Genomic DNA, 21,104 nt, shown 5'->3' with positions numbered 1-21,104 from the left:
GCTGTAAAGCATCAGCTAGACTTCCGGTATTTTGAGTGACCCAATGTTTATCTATGTGGGCGCGGACCTTTGGGAGGAGGCCTTTTAGAAACGCGTTTTTTAGTTGTTGTTCAAAAGGGGTGTTCACGCCCTCATCATATTCTAGACCTGAGTTTTGTCTAAAGACTGGTCGTAGTCTGTCTAGGAAGTCAGAGGCAGACTCGTTTTCTTTTTGCTTTGTTTCTCCTATTTTTTCGTAATCTGGGTTTGGCGCCTGAATTAGCGGAAATTGCCCTAACGGGCCTGGAGGCCATGGCGGTGGGTCTTCGCGGGTCATTAGGTCCAGTTGTTGTCTCGCTGAGACATAAGGGTCTTGTGGTTTCACGAAGGGATTTTTTGAAACAGGGGAATAAGGATTTGGGGGGTATGGTTGCTCAGTCTCAGGGGGACCCGGGGCTGAGGGAGGTGGTTGACAAGGAGGAGGATTGGTGGTTTCGGTAGGTGGCTTTTCACTTTGTTTATTTTGCTTTTTGTTTCTTTTCTCTTCACGCTTTTTACTTTCCTCCTGCCATGGTACAAAGAAACTTACGTATTCGAACATGCGCAGGACTTTCTTTTTACCACTAGTCTTTTCTATCTCTGCGTGTAGGCATTTACTTAATTGCTGTATTTGGCCAGGGCTACAGTTCCCCTCCCAGGCGGTGCAGTTTGTTTTTTTGGGATTTCTCCACCTATTTGCGCTTATCTTTCCTGCACCAGGACATTTTTTCTCTAACCATTGTTCATCTGCAGTCAATTCGGGTTTTGTAGATTTATTTCCCATATTTAATTTTGATTTATTTTATTTGATAGTTCTTTATGTATTTAGCGCTTAGTAATACACACACACACCTGCGGCGCTTTCGCTGGCACGAGAACAGAGAGAGGTGGCTGACACGCCCTTCTACTTTTGAGCTATTCTCAAAAGCGGTGTCAACTTTACATGATAAAACACGACCTTCTTCTCGATTCACCAGTACTTCAGCAACCGACAGTAAACAAATCAGTGGAATAGTTCAGCCTCCTTATTGTGCTGTAGAAATCAACTTATTCCACCAAAAAAAACAATAAAAGACAGACAGTTTCAACGCGCGTTCACGCTACCAGCTTCCTTAAAGCGAGCGTAGTGCTTCCAGCCTTTTAAACTGCGGAATGAGTCCACGCAGGACTACCAATTCCGTCTTACAGGCGAGTCTATTTTACCCTTTCGGGGAGCTACCAATCATTCTTAGACGAGCTCAATATTTATTTTACTGCTTCCAACCCTCTTAGGGCGAGCTGACTACCAGTCCTCAGGACGAGCTTAATGCTTCCAGTCTGTCTTGGACGAGTCTTAAGTTTTGTTTTCGTTTTTGCGCAAACCTTTATTATCTCAAAGTGGTCTGTCCTACCTTGGCGCTGGTTTCTTCAGATGCACCTGATCAGCCCCCGACGGTGCGGACCGCTTGTAAAACGTTGCAACGTGGGCTTCTCGTACCGACGGGACCTGGTGAGGTGCTTTCTGTGAGAGCTGCTTTAAATAGGCTGTCTCATCCGGCTTCGAAGGACCAAGAAATGTTAAGGGAAAATCTCCCAAATAGAAGGCTGCCAAAGTAAAACAGAGACACAGTGAGACAATATAAACAATCACATGTACATGGGGTGAACGTCTCTAACGAGAGTCACACAGTACACTTCTTTATTGCAGGTTATATAGGCATGTAGGTCGGAGGCAGTCTCCGCCTGTTCTCAGAATATAGATTGCTTAACAGACAAATGCATATCTTGTTAAAACATTCTGTTCATACTGTACTAAACGTCTGCTTAAGAGGAACTTGTCTTCATAGGCATTTCAGAAAGCATAGACAAGGCTTCATGTTTATCAGAGTGAATCGTCATTCAGAGTTTACACAATCACAAGCAAAGCATATTTGAATAATAAACAAAATCTTTTCACACAGGTTTTAACAGGCGTGTAAGCCACATATTATTATAACACCCTTTTATATTTGTATGATAAACACATGTCATTTAGTTGTGTTTGGTCTTTAACTTGTGCTCAGTTTCCACAATGAATTCATGATGGAAATCTCTAATAAACTATCAAAATAGACACTATTTCCCCCCCAACACACTCTGTTGGTGGCTGGTGCCCCCCTCCTCTGGGTGTGTACTGGCTAATGGCTGCTTGGTGGGGCCTGGCCCCCTGGCTCTGTCAGGCCCCTGCCTGGGTTTTTGTTTTTCAGGGCAGGTTTGGAGCAGATCCTCAGTGTTTTTTTTCTCTCCCTCTCCTTCTCTAAACTTCTTCACCAATTTCTTTCTTATTTTCTGTTCTGATTCTAATATCTCAAAATAAAAACTAATAAATTTCTAATAAAATATGACCATTATAGCAAAAGCAGTAATGATGCACTTGGGAAAATCACAACACATGTAAGAAGTAGAAAGTTCAGATATGTGTTTAAAATTGTAGGGAGTAAAACGTAGTTAGAAAAAAAACTACTCAGGTAAAGTACAGATACCTTAAAATTGTACTTAAGTACTTACTGCCCAACTCTGGAGAAGAGGAGAAGTTTTTATTCCTCACATTATGTAAATTAATTACACGGCTCTAGACTAACTTTTGTCATGGTTGCACTGGTGCGCCTTTTTGTCTTAGGCACACCCAGAGTTTTCAGTCACATTGATTAACACCGCAGTTTTATATGTTCACTTTTTTTTTTTAAATTGCTGCCCATACAGACAATATTGATTTGTAAATGATTAACTAACAATCTTGTGAACACAAAGTTCTTTATTTGCAGCACAGTTGTAAAAGACAGATAAGTTACTGAGAAAGTGCTTCTGCTTAAAGTGCTTTGGCACTCTTTGGCAATATTGTTATATATATGTTAAACTTGATCATCACATCGGCTCCTCTGACGACCTGTTTGCTGCTGAAAGGCAGTGGGGAGAGGGGACACTTGGGCAGTGCATTTATCGCAGCATATAATGTGTTTTCTGGGTTACAGCTGTGTATGATGTGTTTATCAGGCACAAACTAAGATTTACAAATGTGTGAAATCATTTGTGCCTCCAAACAAATGTGTGAATCCAAACTTGATTAAATATCATTTAAAGACACAAAAATCTTCCTGTGTCTGAAAATATTTGTTAGTTTGAGTCCGTGACAGAAAATTAAATATACCTGATAAACACCTGTGTACGTGTAGTTTTGCTTTCAGTGAGTCACATTTAGTGTGTGCAGCCAAACATGATGGCAGACTGCCACAGATCACTTCTGAGGAAAGAGGAGGTGTTCAGCTTCCTCATAGTTTCACACCTGCATGAAGCAGCCTCACCCTGACAGCTTCAAATCACTGTGTCAGCTGATCACTTCCTGTCCCGTGATTGGCTGAGCTTCAGGCCTTCTCTCAGTCAAACTGGAAACAGGGATTGAGACAGTGTGAGGGTTTGTGGAGTGCCACAGTGCTGTAATGAATACTGTAGTGGAAGAAGTTCTTTCACACTCTTCATCCTGGAGCTGCTTTATGTCCATGATCTGCATGGAAACACATCTATGGAGAGGAAATCCAGCTGCTGAGGGTCACATCTGCATCATTGTAGCTACAGTGGATGTTTCAGTGTCAGGACTGAAGGCGGAGCTTTGTGCGTGTCAGGGTGAGGCCGCAGCAGCCGCCTCCAATCGGAGCGCTCGGGCGTGAAACTAGGAGGAAAGCCGACGTCCTCCTCTTTCCTCAGAAGTGATCTGTGGCCGGCCGGACTTCATTCCACAGATGTGCTTTAACAAAGTGTGAAGCTGAACTCTGAGCTGTGACAGTGTGAGCAGTGTGAGAGTGTCAGTAGATGATCAGCAGAGGAAAGTGAGAGCTGCTGTGAGCTGATGTCCTGAAGGGCTTTTAAAGAGTCTCTGAGTTTGACAGGAACATGAAGATGTTTGTGGTGTTTGTGATCCTCCTGCACGGTAAGTACACCTTCCTCTCTCTGCTCTCATCATCATCTCTCTCTCTTTAATGTGTTGAAGTGCAGCAGGAGGAGATTTCCATCAAACACTGGATTCTGATTCAGATCAAACTAACAATCCAAAACAGCAACTTTCAAATCACTGGATTCTTCTTGGTGGCTTTCAGATGAGCTCATGTTACAATCAGCTGCTGTGTGTGTGTTGTTGTGTAGCTGAAGCTCTGACTCACGTTTCATATGTGACCAAAGGAAACTTGGTGCTGTGTGACACACTTTAGATTCTCTGCTGCTGCTTTGAACTCTTCAAACTAAAGAGCCAAACTGATGATTGACTGTGCAGCTCTGACATGGCACCAAATGTCCCTGTTATCAGCTGCTGGATGGACGTTATCAGAGCTTTTTAGTCCCACACGGATCACCAGGAGCTCCTCTGTCTGCAAACAGGCTCAGCAGCTCTGATCATTCATTGGAGTCAGCACAGAGTGTGGAGACATCTAGTGGTCGTGGAGAGAAGTGCATGTAACATGTGTGTGTTGTGTTAATCAGCATGAGTAGTTAGGGGGACGTGCCTCCCTGTGCCTGATGGGAGTCCTTGTAATTACCCAGCATGCTGTGCTGTGTGTTTCATTTCTAACACTGGTTTTACTGAAGAGCTTTCTGAGCTTCTTTCATTGATTCTGACCAACATACATGTTTGCTGTGGATCCACATCTGCTCTTACTGCTAATGTCATGAAGCTGTTTGAGTGGTGAGCAGTCAAAGAAGCAGGTCCTAACAGGGACATAGCAGGATATTCCTGCCTCTAAATGAGCTGTAACTGCACATATGAGCACAGCTGGTCTGCATGTAGTGAACACAAAGAGTCTGTGTGAGCTGAATTTACACCAGTCTGTTTGTGTTCCTGTTATTTTGGCACTTTGACAAACTCAAATGTATTTAAGCTTAAATGAAAGTGCACTTATAAAAATGCTGTAAAATCACAGTCCTGCTGATTTTCCTTTGGTGGACACCAAACATTTTTATCTGCAGGTGAAACTCTGCAGTGACCTGAGCGTGTGCTGTTCTCTGGCATCTCTCTGAATCATGTTGACATGCTTGATGTTCTTGTCTGTGGTCACGAGGATCTTATCTTCCATCCCTGCTTCTGTTTCCTGCTCACAAACCTGCATCCATCTCAGCGTCTAAACTCAAAGTCAGCAGCAGCTTCTTAGCTGTCTCTGCCCTCAGAGCCCTGATCTCAGGGACTCTTAGATCATTTCAGTATGTACATGGAAATCTGTCCTTGATGACATCGCCCCTTTGAAGGTGAAACATCAGAAATATAATGTCCTCCATGGCTCAGTGATACAGCAGAAATATAAAAACACAAAGCAGAAGAGCTGAGAGGAACTGGGGGAAAGATGAACAACCCCAGGATTTTATTCCAGGTAATAAGACCTCCTGGATTCTGTCTGAGCTCATCTTAGACCAACTTCAAACTTCCTGTTTTTATCTCAAACTTTGAAAAGTCTGCTGTTTCTCAGTTAATCCTTTACATGAGCAGCAGAAATATTTCTAGAAATCTCTCTGGTTTGTTCCCCACAACACAGAAACAGCTCTGATCTCTGCTGATTCTTCTGGATCTCAGTTCTGGATCTGATGTGGTCCACCATGATATCCTTCCTGATTTCTCTTCTCATTATCAGTCAGATCCTTTTCTGTGGTGAGGATCATCCTCAGCCTCCCTCTCATGTGGAGTTCATCAGGGCTCAGTTCTTAGCCCCATTTTATTCTCCGTCTCCTTCCATCAGCTCAGATGTAAATACTGTTATTTCCACTGTCATGTGGATGATACACAGCTGTATGTTGCACTGATGGCAGTAACACAGATGTTATCTGAATCTGATGCTGATCTGATGTTAAATAGATCAGATTCACAAACTTCCTTCACTGATTTCACATGTGAGCTCTTTAAGTTGCATTAAATCTTTAATTTGGAAAAAATCTTGAAAATCTGTCCTCCAACATCAGGACTTCCACTCAGAGCCTGTGTGTGACCTTTGACCCTGAGCTCTGTTTGGATACACAGATCTCAAAGGTCCTACAGTCATACTTTCTTCAGTTAATAACACAAAGGCTAATTTACAGCACTGAGCCCTGCTCATAGATGTAACTCTGTCTGTGAAGCTGGATTTAAGTACTTAAAGTGAAGTTTTATAAACATGTTTGGCGCCATCTTGTGTCTGTACGGGACGTGACATCATGTGTTTGGTTGGATGGGGCTAACTAACTTACATTAGTTTATGTTAGCTAACTAGTGACAGGATCATACCTGTTCCGGTATGATGGCGCCTGTGTTTGGCTCTGCCGCTGCCGGTTGCAGTTTGTCGTGCTCTACTACTGTTGTGTTGTTTTTTCCTGCTCTACTGTTCTCACTCAGTTTTAATGATGTATTTGCTGCCCTGGTGTATGATCGCCTGGCTTTGCTATTCCTCCGATCTTCTACGATGCCACACGATGTCTCGTCGTCCTCTGGCATTTTCCACCCTCCTCCATTAGCTGGATCCTCGTCAGGCGATTTCAGTGGTCCTTCTAGACCACGGAGAAGGAGAGGGAGAAGAGAAGGCTTTCAGGTGAAGCTCAGGCTTTACTGGCGGCGTGGCTTGGCTGGGAAGCGACGTCGAGCGTGCGTTGTCTCCTGTGCCCAGAAAAGCTCCATGGAGGGGGACTTGTTTTCCACGGCCCTGTTTGGATACGCTGGGCCCAGCTCTTTGAGACCTTGCCACCCCAGGAGGGTTTATCCAGACTCTTCTGCGGGCTGGCTTTTTCTTCCCTCGGTGAGTCGATTCTATTTACGTCCCTTAACTCGAGCCTCTGCAAATAATGAGGCTTCTAGCTCCCTGAATATGGCGCCTTTTAACGCTCGATCTCTCTCTAATAAATCATTCTTGTTGAATGATTTTATATTATCTAAAAAACTCGATTTTTTTATTCCTGACTGAGACCTGGCAGCGGGATGTAGACTACGCGTCACTTGTTGAACTCTGCCTGGATGGCTATACTTTCATTACCCAGCCTCGGTTGACTGGTCGGGGTGGTGGGCTTGCCGTGGCTTCCAGGACCGTTTCTCCTGCCGCTCCGTGAAAACTGGACTTTTTCGCTCATTTGAGCTGCAGCAGCTCAAAACTGGTAACAAGGATCCTTTCTACTGTGCTGTGGTGTATCGTCCACCTGGATATAACAGGTTATTTTTATCGGAGCCCAGCGACTTCTTATGAAGCTGTCTAGGGTGCTTATAGTTGGGGACTTTAACATTCACGTTGATGATGACTCCGACCCTTTCGCCAGAGATTTTATGAACATTATGGATTCTTTTCATTTGACTCAGCATGTGTCCGGTCCTACACACAGCAAAGGTCACACACTGGACCTTGTTTTTTCTCTCGGTTTGAATATTGATTTTATTTGCTCTGAGGACATTTTTATTTCTGATCACTATGTTATTGTTTTTAACTTGTCTTTTAATGAGCCTTTATCCCACCGCGGTCAAGTGAGCCGTCATTTGTGAGCCGCGGTCAAGCCAGCCGCTTCTTCTCCGCCGCATAAATTTCCTTGCGCTTTTACACCAGTCTTTACGGTATCGCCTTTTCGCTTTATATCCCGATTGAAAGCCTAGACCCGCGCGCACATGCACGCGCGCACACAAATTGCAATGGAACAGCCCAATACAACCATCGTGACAGTCTGGTTGCATATTCAAAAATTCATTAAAAATCATCCTTAGTAGTTGATGTCCAACTTTCAACACATCCCTCCTCTGGGACACCTACTGTACCTCTGTGCCAAGTTTCATCCAGATTCACTGTAATATTCCTCAGAAATTACAGGAGATTTATATTCAATGAATACAGTCAATACACTACAATTATGTAACTTTCAAAAATTCATTAAAAATCATCCTCAATAGTTGATGTCCAACTTTCAACAGATTCTTACTCTGGGACACCTACTGTACCTCTGTGCCAAGTTTCAGCCAGATTTACTGTAGAATTCCTCAGATATTAAAGCAAACTTGTATTCACTGCAATAAAGTCAATACAATAGAATTATGTCTATTTCAAAAATTCATTAAAAATCATCCTTAGTAGTTGATGTCCACCTTTCAACACATCCCTCCTCTGGGACACCTACTGTACCTGTGTGCCAAGTTTCAGCCAGATTCACTGTAATATTCCTCAGAAATTACAGGAAACTTGTATCCAATGCAATACAGTCAATACAGTAGGATTATGTCTATTTCAAAAAATCATTAAAAATCAGCCTGAATAGTTGATGTCCAACTTTCAACAGATTCTTTCTCTGGGACAACTACTGTACCTCTGGGCCAAGTTACATCTCAATCCGCTGTAATCTTTATCAAAAATTGAAAGAACAATTATTTTTCAAGGCTGGCTGTGTGCCTTTCAAAGTGACACTAAATAACAGAACTCAGGCGCATCAGGGAATAATCCAAAAAGCGGTTTTATTAAACAAAAACAACATACAAAATATCCCTAACCCATACTACATAACCTAAAAAGAAACATAGTGGAAACAAAGGGACACTTAGAAGCACAAGAAAACAATACTATACTGAAAGGGCAAGAGACACAGCCCAAACATAATCCACAACTAAAACGCCAAAAGAACAAGTCATCCCACATAGCAGACGGGTCCTACCTGGATCTGGTGTCAAGCCGGCACTGCTGGCTGATTTCTGGCATGGTAAGTGGTATGTCATCCAGATATGGGCCAGGCCTGGCGTAGATGGCACTGTTTATGTGATGGCATGCTATATCTGGCCTGATTGTGGTTCGCTGTATGTGGCCCAGGCTCATAGAAAACAGGTCTGGCCTGGATCCGGCATCAAGCTGGCACTTCTGACTGACTGGTGTCATGGCAGGGTGTATGTCAACCAGATGTGGGCCAGGTCTGGCAATGATGGCACTATTTATGTTCCTATTTTCCTGTTTTAGTTAGAAGATCCAAATGCCATGTTGCAATACTATACTGCTATGGTAGCCAACGTTTCAAATGCAGGTTTGTCAAGTTTGTGAGTGTACACTTTATCCAAAACATAGTGAGGGTTTACTCATGTTTACCACCTGGTAGCTGTAGCTCAGGAGGTAGGGCAGGTCACCTACTGATCGGAAGGTTAGTGGTTCACTGGCTCCTCCAGTCTGCGTGTCAAGAGTGTGAATGTAGTTAGGAAACACTCAGTTTAGAGAAAGTGTGTGATTGGGTGAATGTGACATGTTGTATAGAGCACTTTGAGTAATATGGGAGAGTAAAAAAGCGCTATATAAGAATCAGTCCATTCACTGTCTGAACAGAGTTTCGTCATGTTACTTTTGCACTATTATGTTCCAGCACATGTTGTTATTACATGGCTTGATTAAGGTACACATTAGGCTGACATCTGGGGCCAGAGCTGAAAGTGTTCTGGGTCAGTAGGGTGTCTGCAACTGGCCTTGTGCTGGCCGATGTGTGGGCCACTTTTGGTAAACCAGATCTGGGCCACCAAAGGGCCGTCATTCTTTGTGGTACACAGGCCATGTGTAAGCACATTGTGTACCAATTTTGCTATGTGGGAGGAATTATGTAAAAATAGAAACATCATAAAAATGAAAATGAACATGAAGTAAAATGTACTGAAAAGAACATCAGTATTGCCATCATTATTTGCTTGGAAAGTCTAAAGTTCCATGGCTTTGAACAGCCAGAGAACGCAATTCCCAGCTTAGAGTAACTAAAAGTAACTTCTTTTAACATTCTGTCATTCTGCTTCTATATCAAAAATCCACTAAAAATAGTCATTTGAAAAAACAATAATCACCATTTTTCATCAGTTTGGGTTCCTCTGTTTATAGCAATTTTTAGAATAGAATCGAATACCTTTGTCACTATACAGTTGTACAGTGAGATACAGAGCATCTCCTACTCATTGCAAACATGCTGGGGGGCTGGCTCTATCCGCCTTAGTGCAGCTGCCGTACCATACTGTGATGCAATAACTTAGCAGGCTCTCAATGGGCGAGTGGTGGAAGGTCAGCAGAGGATGTCTGGGATGATTGCATTAAAGGCTGAGCTGTAGTCCACGAAGAGCATTCTGACGTAGCTCTGCCGCTGTTCTAGGTGACTCAGCACCGAGTGGAGGGTGATGGCGTCTTCTGTGGATCTGTTTGCGCGCTATGCAAACTGGTGGGGGTCGAATTCTGGGGGGAGGTAATCCTTGGTGTGCTGAAGGACTAGTCTGTCAAAGCATTTCATGATTACCGGTGTGAGGGCCACAGGGCAATAATAGTTCAGGCTGGTGATGGGAGACTTCTTTGGCACTGGGATGATTGTGGCTGATTTTAGACAGGATGGGATGGCTGCTTCATCCAGTGAGAGGTTGAAGATTCTGGTGAAGATGAGGGTGAGCTGGTGGGCACATGCTCTTAGCACTTTACCACGTATTCTGTCTGGACCGGCCGCCTTCCTGGGGTTCACTGCTAGGAACACACATCTGACATGGTGCTCTGTTACAGTGAGTGGAGCAGTGCAGGAACCAGGTGAGGATGAGGATGGGAGCAGGGTTGAGGCAGATGAATGCTGCTGTTGTGGTGTTTCAAAGCGGGCGAAGAAGCTGTTTATTTCCTCTGCCAGCTCCACACTCAGGTTTTCTGTTTTCACAGTTCTGCCTCTGTGGTTTATGATGTCTTGCATTCCCTGCCACACCTCCCGTTTGTTGTTGCTGGACAGGTGGGACCCCTTTTCAGGTCAGTTCGAGCAGCCCTGTACAGAGCTCTGTCAACAGACCTAAAGTTGGCATCGTGGGCTTTGAGGAGTGAGCGGACCTCGCTGGTCATCCAGGGTTTTTGGTTTGGGAAAACCCGAATGCTTTTGTCCACAGTCACATTTGCAATACAGAACTTGATATAGTCCAGTACTGATCCTGTGAAAGTTTCTAATGCAATATATTATACTTTACCAATGTAACACTGCATGCCAAATCAATTTTGAAAATATCAGTGAATTTTGTATTGAAAAATGCAGGTTTGTTTCAGAATTTATTTTTATGTTATCAAAAATGTATTAAAAGTACAAGCATGAAAAAATACAAGAATGCAATAAAAAATATAACCAAACAAGCTTAATTTACAGTTTGAATTACAGAACATAATGAAAATATATAAATAACTACCTATTAATCCCCATATCCAAGTATCAAGAAGTGTAAAAACAAATTACATTCTTTCCTCAGTTTCTATTAATAATAGTTAAATTTACATGAAATTATTCAAAATTATATACATTATTCATAAGGTGACAAAGAATTCAGAAACAACACGGAGAATGTCTTGATGCATGCTCAATCATCCAGGTAATTAAATCCCTAAAGTTTGATTCTGTACATCTGGACGTAGTGTTTTCAATGGGAGAAAAGTTTCGTCACTCATCCAAGTGACTTCTGCGGTCTCAGTTGACTGCAGGTTTCCCCTATCTTATAATAATGGATTGCATTTATATAGCGCTTTTCGAGACCCTCAAAGCGCTTTACAATTCCACTATTCATTCACACACGGGTGGAGACAAGCTACAGTTGTAGCCACAGCTGCCCTGGGGCAGACTGACAGAAGCAAGGCTGCCATATTGTGCCATCGGCCCCTCTGGCCATCACCAGTAGGTGAAGTGTCTTGCCCAAGGACACAACGACCGAGACTGTGGGAGCCGGGGCTCGAACTGGCAACCTTCCAATTACAAGACGAACTGCCAACTCTTGAGCCATGATCGCCCTATAAACAGTACGTTGCATTTTCAGTCATTATGCAATGTACTGTTTAAAAGAACAAACTTTTTTTTGCCTTGACAACATACATTCATCTTCATTTCAAATAAGTAGTTATTTTTCACACAGAGAGCAATACCATTCTCCACCCTCTGCTGTCCAAAACTACTCTGTATTCATCTGGAGGCACTGTGTGTGAAACCACTTTAAATAGCTCTCATGCAGGAACAAAGCAATTGTATAAAATGAAGTGAGGGAATGGAGCTATAAATAGATTAATATAGAGATATGAAAATAAACTTATATATAGACATAGGAACACAAGTTTTAACATTAATGTTTCTGGGATATAATAAACAATATAAGCATACAGGTGTCTAAGCAAACATTAGGGAGCAAACTAAGGGAGGATTCAGGGTCACCTGGTCCAGCCCTAACTATATGCTTTAGCAAAAAGGAAAGTTTTAAGCCTAATCTTGAAAGTAGAGATAGTGTCTGTCTCCCGAATCCAAACTGGAAGCTGGTTCCACAGAAGAGGGGCCTGAAAACTGAAGGCTCTCCCTCCCGTTCTACTTTTAAATAATCTAGGAACAACAAGTAAGCCTGCAGTGCAAGAATGAAGTGCTCTAATAGGGTGATATGGTACTACAAGGTCATTAAGATAAGATGGGGCCTGATTATTTAAGACCTTGTATGTGAGGAGCAGGATTTTGAATTCAATTCTGGATTTAACAGGGAGCCAATGAACTGAAGCCATTATAGGAGAAATCTGCTCTCTCTTTCTAGTCCCTGTCAGGACTCTTGCTGCAGCATTTTGGATTAGCTGAAGACTTTTCAGGGAGTTTTTAGGACTTCCTGATAATAATGAATTACAGTAGTCCAGCCTGGAAGTAATAAATGCATGAACTAGTTTTTCACCATCACTCTGAGACAGGATATTTCTAATTTAAGAGATGTTGCACAAATGGAAGAAAGCAGTCTTACATGTTTGTTTAATATGTGCGTTGAAGGACATGTCCTGGTCAAAAATGACTCCAAGGTTCCTCACAGTGTTACTGGAGGCCAAGGTAATGCCATCCAGAGTAAGGATCTGGTCAGATACCATATTTCTAAGATTTTCAGGGCCGAGTACAATAACCTCAGTTTTATCTGAATTAAGAAGCAGAAAGTTAGCGGCCATCCAGGTCTTTATGTCTTTAAGACATTCCTGCAGTTTAACTAATTGGTGTGTGTTACCTGGCTTCATGGACAGATAGAGCTGCGTGTCATCTGCATAGCAGTGAAAATTTATGCTATGTCTTCTAATGATACTGCCTAAGGGAAGCATGTATAATGTAAACAGAATTGATCCTAGCACTGAACCCTGTGGAACACCATAATTGACCTTAGTGTGTGAAGAGGACTCTCCATTTACATGTACAAATTGGAGTCTATTAGATAGATATGATACAAACCACTGCAGCACAGTACCTGTAATACCTACAGCATGTTTTGCAGCCATCTTTTATGGTGTGGTCTGCTGGGGCGGCAGCATCTCTGCTGGGGACAGGAAGAGACTGAACAGGCTGATCTGCAGGGCCAGCTCTGTTCTAGGATGCCCTCTGGACCCAGTGGAGGTGGTGAGTGACAGGAGAATGGTGGCTAAGCTTTCATCCCTCCCACCCCATGCAGGAAACTCTAACAGCACTGAACAGCTCCTTCAGTGGCAGGCTGCGGCACCCACAGTGTGGGACAGAGAGATTTTGCAGGTCTTTCCTCCCTACTGCTGTCAGACTCCACAACAAAGACTTCAACTAATCAAACACACACAAACGAGTTATCTGCTTTAGGCTACGTGTTTGAGAATTATACCACGGGGTCAAGTACTTCTGATTTGAGGCCTTATTTTTCACAGGAGCTACAGTATCCAGTGTCATATGTGGTGAAGAGGCAAAATCAATTCACCTATATATTGTGTATTGGGCCTTAATTAAGTGTTCCCTGGTGTTTCCAAGTTGCAGTGTGTGTTACTACCAGTAAGTTTGGTAGTTCATGAAATAGAAGAGCTTCTGTTCCTGCAATATTGAATGTTGTTTTAAAAGGTGTCCAAAAACAGAAAATAAAGTATTTCAAAAGACAAGGAGTATGTCACAATGAATATATAATTTGAATTTATACAATTTAATTAATTCCGGTGTTAGGAGTAAAATGTTATGTATTTAGCACCAAATCACAACAGCAGTCGCCTAAAGGCACTTTATGTTGCTGGGTAAAAACACAACAATAATACAAAGAAAACCCCAACAATTTAATTACCCCATATGAGCTAACATTTAGTGAGAGTGGGAAGGAAAAACTCCATTTGAAGAGATAGAAACATCTGGCAGAAACAGGCTCAAGGAGAGACAGCTATCTACTATGACTGGCTGAGGTTGATGAAAAGGAGACAGGACAACATATACACTGTGCAAGAGAGCAAGAGATACATACTAACTAATGATTAAATGCAGAGAGGTGTATAAACACAGATCGAGCAAAGAAGGAAAAAATTCATACATCACAGGAAACCCGCAAGAGCCTAGGCTTATTGCAGCACAAATAAGGGAAGATTCAGGGTCACCTGATCCACTCTAACTGTATTATTTGTCAAAACTGAGGGTTTTAATGCTAATAACAAGAGCAGAGATGGGTGTTTGTCTTCTGAATTAATATAGAATAGAATAGAATAGAATAGAATTCAACTTTATTGTCATTGCACATGTCACAGGTACAAGGCAACGAAATGCAGTTTGCATCCATCCAGAAGTGCTTTAGTGATATGGATATATTACAATATATATTAGCAATAGTATAGATGTGTAAGTATATTACAGAAATGGGTCTATTATGGTATGTTATAATGTACACGGTATGAAGTATGTTATGAATATGCTATAACTATAAGTATGTACAGGCTGTAGTGAGTACAAGCTATGTACAGGATATGAAAAGGGTATAAATATGAAAAACTATACAGAATATGAAATAAAAAAACTACAGAAATATGAGATATACAGCTATACAGAAATGTGAACTATGCAGGTTATAAACAGTTGTAGAATTAAAAATTATCGTATTGTACAGAATGATGTGAGCTGCATCCACAGAAGAGAGGCCTGAGAGATCAAGACTCTGATTCCTGTTCAACCTTAAAATTTTATAGGAACCACAAGTACACCTAATATTCCAAAATTAAAATCTGGATTTCACAGCGAGTCAGTGAAGACAAGCAAATATGGTTGAAATATGCTGTCTCTTTATAGTCCCTGTCATGACTCTCTCAGCAACACTTTTGATCCATCAATATTAAACAATTATTGATGCAGCGGATTGAGATGAAACTTGGCACAGAGGTACAGTAGGTGTCCCAGAGTAAGAATCTGTTGAAAGTTGGACATCAACTATTCAGGATGATTTTTAATGAATTTTTGAAATTGAAATAATTCCATTGTATTGACTGTATTGCATTGAATACAAGTTTGCTTTAATATCTGAGGAATTCTACAGTGAATCTGGATGAAACTTGGCACAGAGGTACAGTAGGTGTCCCAGAGGAGGGATGTGTTGAAAGTTGGACATCAACTACTAAGGATGATTTTTAATGAATTTTTGAATATGCAACCAGACTGTCACGATGGTTGTATTGGGCTGTTCCATTGCAATTTGTGTGCGCGCGTGCACGTGTGAGTGTGCGCGCGGGTCTAGGCTTTCAATCGGGATATAAAGCGAAAAGGCGATACCGTAAAGACTGGTGTAAAAGCGCAAGGAAATTTATGCGGCAGAGAAGAAGCGGCTGGCTTGACCGCGGCTCACAAATGACGGCTCACTTGACCGCGGTTTTATCCCCCGTCAGACGGATGGTTAGCTCTCGCATCTTAAACTCCTCCACAGCGGAGAAATTTGTGGATGCTTTTAACTTACAGCTATCTCCTCAAAATGGTGTTGATTTCTCAACCAGTTTTTTTAATAATTACTGCCTTTCTATTTTAGATTAAATCTGTCCGGTTAAGACGAGGAGTGTTTCTGCCTCTAAATCTCCTCCTTGGCTAAATGACAGTATTCGAGGGCTGCCCATTTCTCACACTTGGTTACAAAGAGCAGAGGCAATCCTAAGGTGCTATTCAACACCATTAGTGACATTGTTACTCCTGCTCTGCCTGCGGCCCCTATTTTTTCTAACGAGGACTGTGACAGTTTTCTCTCTTTTCTGCTTGCAAAAATTCATAACGTGAGAATGAGTTTTACATACTCAGCACCTGTTTTCTCGATCTCTACCCCATCCCGGCCCATTATCTTGGATACTTTCTCTCCTGTTTCACTACCTGAGCTAGTGAAATTAGTGAATTCAGTAAAAGCATCTTCCTGTTCACTTGACATTATACCTGCATCATTATTCAAAAATGTCTTCCAGTCTATTGGCCCATGTGTGCTCACTTTAATCAACTCTTCACTGGCATCTGGTATAGTTCCGGTTTATTTTAAAAACGCTGCTATTCTCCCACTTTTAAAAAAACCGTCAGCTAGACCCCTCTCTTTGGAGCAGCTACAGACCTATCTCTAAATTACCGTTAATCAATAAGCTTCTAGAAAAGGTTGTGGCTAAGCAGCTTATGGCAGCTGTAGATAAACATGGCATTTACGATAAGTTTCAGTCCGGTTTTCGTCAATTTCACTCCACGGAAACAGCTCTTCTTAGGGTCTCAAGTGATATCTTGATGGATAATGATGCAGGAAAATGCTCTGTTCTACTCATGTTGGACCTCACATCAGCTTTCAACACAGTTGACCATCACATCCTCATTGAAAGGCAGAAAAATTGGGTTGGTGTATCTGGAACTGCATTAGAGTGGTTCTCCTCTTATCTCCATCACCGATCCTTTTCTGTGGCAGTCTCCGATTTTAGGTCATCCTCTACCTCCCTTACTTATGGTGCCCCTCAAGGGTCAGTTTTGGGGCCTTTATTGTTTTTAATTTATCTTCTCCCCCTCCAGCATATAATGGGCTCTTTTGGGGATATTTCTTATCATTGTTATACTGATGATATTCAGTTGTACGTTTCTTTTATGCCCGAAGATTTATCGAAGCTTCAGCGTCTGAATGACTGCTTAGATTTGATCAAACGTTGGATGGCTGCAAATTTCCTCCAACTCAACGAGGGGAAAACCGAAGTCCTCGTATGCGCCCCTGATAGATTTTTATCGCAGATAGTGAAAGCCCTTGGTCCTCTCTCACTCTGTGTTAAATCCTCTGACAGGAATTTAGGTGTCACCTTTGACTTGAGTCTCACATTGGATGGGCATGTCAAATCTCTGGTTCGGTCTTGTTTTTATCATTTAAGAAATGTGGCTAAGTTAAGCCCGATTTTATCTCGCTCTGAACTGGAGATTGCTATACATGCATTTATTTCGTCACGCTTGGATTATTGTAATTCGCTGTTTATGTGTCTAAGCAAAGGTTCTCTGGATCGTCTGCAGGTTGTGCAAAACGCTGCAGCTAGGCTTTTGACAAAATCCTCCAAGTACTCACACGTGACACCGTTGTTATCTCAGTTACACTGGCTTCCTGTTAAATTTAGAGTTGATTTTAAGATCCTGGTCTTGACCTACAGAGCTGTGCACGGACTGGCACCTGCCTACATCTTTGATCTGCTACAGCCTCATGTCCCTAGCAGGTCTCTGAGGTCATCTCATCAGGGCTTACTTGCTATGAAAAATACTAAGAGGACTAAGGGTGATAGAGCTTTTGCCAGTGTGGCCCCGAGACTGTGGGACTCTCTCCCCCAAACATTAAGAACTGCGGACTCAGTAGCTGTTTTTAAAAAACGACTCAAAACTCACCTTTTTAAAACTGCTTTTGGTTAATTTTTTGTCTGTTTTATTTTCTCTTTTTAAATCTTTTGATGACTCTCTTATGTGCAGCACTTTGTGATTCTGTCTTTAAAGGTGCTATATAAATAAAAAACTTATTTATTTATTATTTAAAATAAGGACACTGAAACTCTGAATCCGTTTAATGGGATCAATGAGAGCCTGTGTGAGACAGGTGATTCCCCGGAAACTGATTTTTCCTCCTCTGGCAGAGCGGCGCAATCAGCTGATGCAGTCTGTGCTGTTTTATGCGGTAAATAATCTTTCTCTTCCCAAACACATGCAGACAGTTTACAACATCACAGCTTACTACGTGCAAATCACAGCACAAATATAACTGTGTAGGTCGATGTGTGCGAAGGAAAGAAAAACATGGAGGCTCAGAGGAAGAGATGGCACACTTTCTGGAGACCTGTTGTTTTTTCCTCCATCACCTCACTGACCGGATTACTTCATATTCGAAGTGAGGAAAAGTGAAGCCCAAACGTAAGTGAAGGAGACTGTAACGAGGAGATTTATTTCCTCTGCTGACATGCTGTTGGATGTCATGGTTTCCAATCGTCTTTGGTAGGAAGCTGTTATGTATTTGCTGTGATGTGCATGTATTAACCTGTGGTGTTGGTGACGGAGATCATATTTGATCCCATAAAATACCGCTGATTGCACATCTTGGTCCACCTGACCTGGTGAGGAAAACCTGGAGTGACGGTCTGCTGGATCCAACAGGCTCTCCTGCTCACAGTCCTCATTTATAAAGTGTTTTATACAGAAAGAGCAGCGAACAGCCTCTTACTGCTAAACAGACAGTAAAGTGGACAGTTTATCCTGGTTTAACACAAACTCATTGTTGCAGCACTAAAGTGATCCCATTAAACTGATTCAGAGTTTCAGTGTCCTTATTTTCCTCTGAGTTATTGATCCAGTCACTAGTTAGCTAACATAAACTAATGTAAGTCTATCAGCCCCAACCAACCAACCACATGAAGTCACGTCCCGTACAGACAAAAGATGGCGCCAAACATGTTTATAAAACTTCACTTTAAGCTCTTATTTCTTAAATCCAGCTTCACAGACAGAGTTACATCTATGAGCAGGGCTCAGTGCTGTAAATGAGTCTTTATCTGTGTCAGGTTTCATGTGCCCCTTAAGAAATAAAACAAATATCTCACATTTTTATAAGAAACAGGCTTGAAAAAGTCCTCCAACATCTCATCATGTTTGGACTGTTGTAATTCTCTCTACTCAGCTCTCAGCCAAGTGTCCTCCACCATCCACAGTTAACCTGACAGATTTTTAATAAACTGAAAGAGACGAGTCCTCATCCCTCCATCCTCACAGCACAGGCAGCCTGTTAGATACAGACCTGACTTTAAACTTGTATTCATCACTTTTAAAGCCTCACATCAGCTCGTTCCTCCACTTCCTCTAAACTTCCTGCCTCTTCCTTTTTTATCTGTGAGTTGTTAAAATGTTGAATGTTTCTGTCGTTCTGTCTCCTGGTTTCTGTAAATGTGTCTAAACTTGATCTTTACCTCAAAGTGACTCATGGAGTCTCTGTCTGTGTGTCCTCAGTTTCCCAGCATGCCTCAGCTGTGGAGTCGTATGAGGGGGACTCGTTCATCCTGCTGCCCTGTCAGTTTAACACTTTTAGATTTGATGACCCCACAGTGGTGTGGAGTCGCCTCGACCTCAGTCCTCCAACCGTCCACCAGCGTCAGCTTCAAGGAGACGAACTGAAAGATCAAAACCAGCGTTACAGCGGCCGAACATCCATGAAGACTGACGCTCTGCAAGCTGGAGACCTCAGCCTGACCCTGACCAACCTCCAACTGTCTGACAGCGCCACCTACACCTGCTCAGTTATAAACTTTATAGGTGAACTGAGTCGGAGTGATGTACAGCTGCAGGTCAAAGGTCAGCAACAAACACCTGCTGTAGATACATCTGACATCAGTCAGATAAAACTTTATTATTTTAACACTGTCAGAATAACCATGTTGGCTCTTTGATTGATATATAGGCCTATTCATTAAATTCATTCAGTCAGAGGTCAAAGGTCAATGTTGTTCTTCGTGTTTCTCCACAGAACGGTTTCCATCCTGGGCCAAAGCTCTCCTGGTTCTCCTGGTTCTTCTTGTGGTTTCTGGAGGTCTTTTATTTCATTTCCGGCAGTACTTCATGTCAGGTGAGTGTCTCCTACTACACTACCCATAATGCCGATGGTTAGCAGGTGTCCTCTGGTGGCTCCTTGACTGTGGCTCACACAAACTTGTTCCAGAAGCTGAAAGAGTTGAGAGTTACAAACAGCTGATACAGAGAGCTGAAGAGAAACTTCCAGGTTTGTTCCAGAAGTCAGAAAACCTCCTTCAGACTCAGTCATTGATCAGTGAAACAGCTCCACAACATGACTTTACTAAACAGTGTGTGTGCTTCACTGCATTGATCTGACACAGAGGCTGCATGTGGACAAGCTGTTCTTTCATTATCTGCAATTTATCCAGACCAGCAGAAGTTACAACAAATGACAAGTAAAGAAACACAAACATGTGAAGTAACAGATCATAACAAGAGTGTCACACTGACTATAAGAGCTGTTCTCTCACTTCTTAAAAAAGGACTTAAACCAGCCCAAACAGGGATTTATAGATAAAAACCAAACAAACAGGAAAATCTACAGATATACAAAGATGGACATTTAGCAGCAGCGCACACAGAACAGTGATGTACACAATTTCCACAGCCAGCAATCAAACATAAAGCACAACGATGGACAGTATCCAACCTGTGTAGCTACAGGATGGGTGCAGATCACTGTGATCCAATAAACATAAACAGTTACAGAGATTAAGTTTTTCCTCACTTGGAGAAGAAACAATATTTATGCCCAAAATTTAAATTTTCAAGTTTCATCTTGGACACGATCCTTTCAATGTGAGCTTTAAATGACAAATTCTGATCTATAATGATACTTAGATACTTATAAGATGTGACCACTTCAGTTTCAGCCCTTTGAATGGGTTTGTTCTCAGGAGACGTAGAAAACAACTCTTTGCTGTTTGAGAATAACATGAACTTGGATTTCTCTGCATTTAACACCAACTTAAGTTAAATGGGACTGAAAAACATCAAAGACTTCAGAAATTCACAGGTTTGTTTTACTGAAGGAGACGAACAATCTGTCATCTGCATAAAGATGAAGTTTATTTATTTATAGAGAAAAGAACAGCGGTCCTAATATAAAACAACGTGGACACACTGAGTTGTAGCTGATGAGTTAAAAACAAACTCACAGCATTTACAGAGAGACCAACATTGTTTAATCTGTTTACTAAAATGACAACTGTGTGAAAAACCTTCAATAAGCCAAAACAAAGAGCAGCTCATCAATGATGTCGTTCAGCACTTCAACAGCAGCAGTTATTGGGCTGTTTTCTGAATCCTGACTGATGCTGGGAAAGAGTTTAATTTTT

General features: G+C 42.0%; 1 protein-coding gene across 1 annotated transcript; it reads left to right on the top strand.

Moving 5' to 3' along the window:
• The first annotated feature begins 3,390 nt into the window (after window positions 1–3,390).
• On the top strand, window positions 3,391–20,127 carry LOC102082237 (immunoglobulin superfamily member 11). Its single transcript, XM_019355745.2, has 3 exons — window positions 3,391–3,961; window positions 19,207–19,548; window positions 19,721–20,127. The coding sequence occupies exons 1-3, from the start codon at window positions 3,925–3,927 to the stop codon at window positions 19,846–19,848; spliced, it is 507 nt and encodes a 168-aa protein (XP_019211290.1). The 5' UTR covers window positions 3,391–3,924; the 3' UTR covers window positions 19,849–20,127.
• The last annotated feature ends 977 nt before the right edge of the window (window positions 20,128–21,104 follow it).

Source organism: Oreochromis niloticus, unplaced genomic scaffold (assembly GCF_001858045.2).
Source record: "Oreochromis niloticus isolate F11D_XX unplaced genomic scaffold, O_niloticus_UMD_NMBU tig00000717_pilon, whole genome shotgun sequence".
NCBI lineage: Eukaryota > Metazoa > Chordata > Actinopteri > Cichliformes > Cichlidae > Oreochromis > Oreochromis niloticus.
This window is presented reverse-complemented; position numbering and strand designations above follow the sequence as displayed.

Bases quoted from the DNA above. Each gene is read 5' to 3' on its own strand.
- LOC102082237 (XM_019355745.2), top strand. From the start codon at position 3,925: ATGAAGATGTTTGTGGTGTTTGTGATCCTCCTGCACG. The intron at 3,962-19,206 runs GTAAGTACACCT...GTGTGTCCTCAG, and splicing joins GTTTGTGATCCTCCTGCACG to TTTCCCAGCATGCCTCAGCT. The intron at 19,549-19,720 runs GTCAGCAACAAA...GTTTCTCCACAG, and splicing joins TGTACAGCTGCAGGTCAAAG to AACGGTTTCCATCCTGGGCC.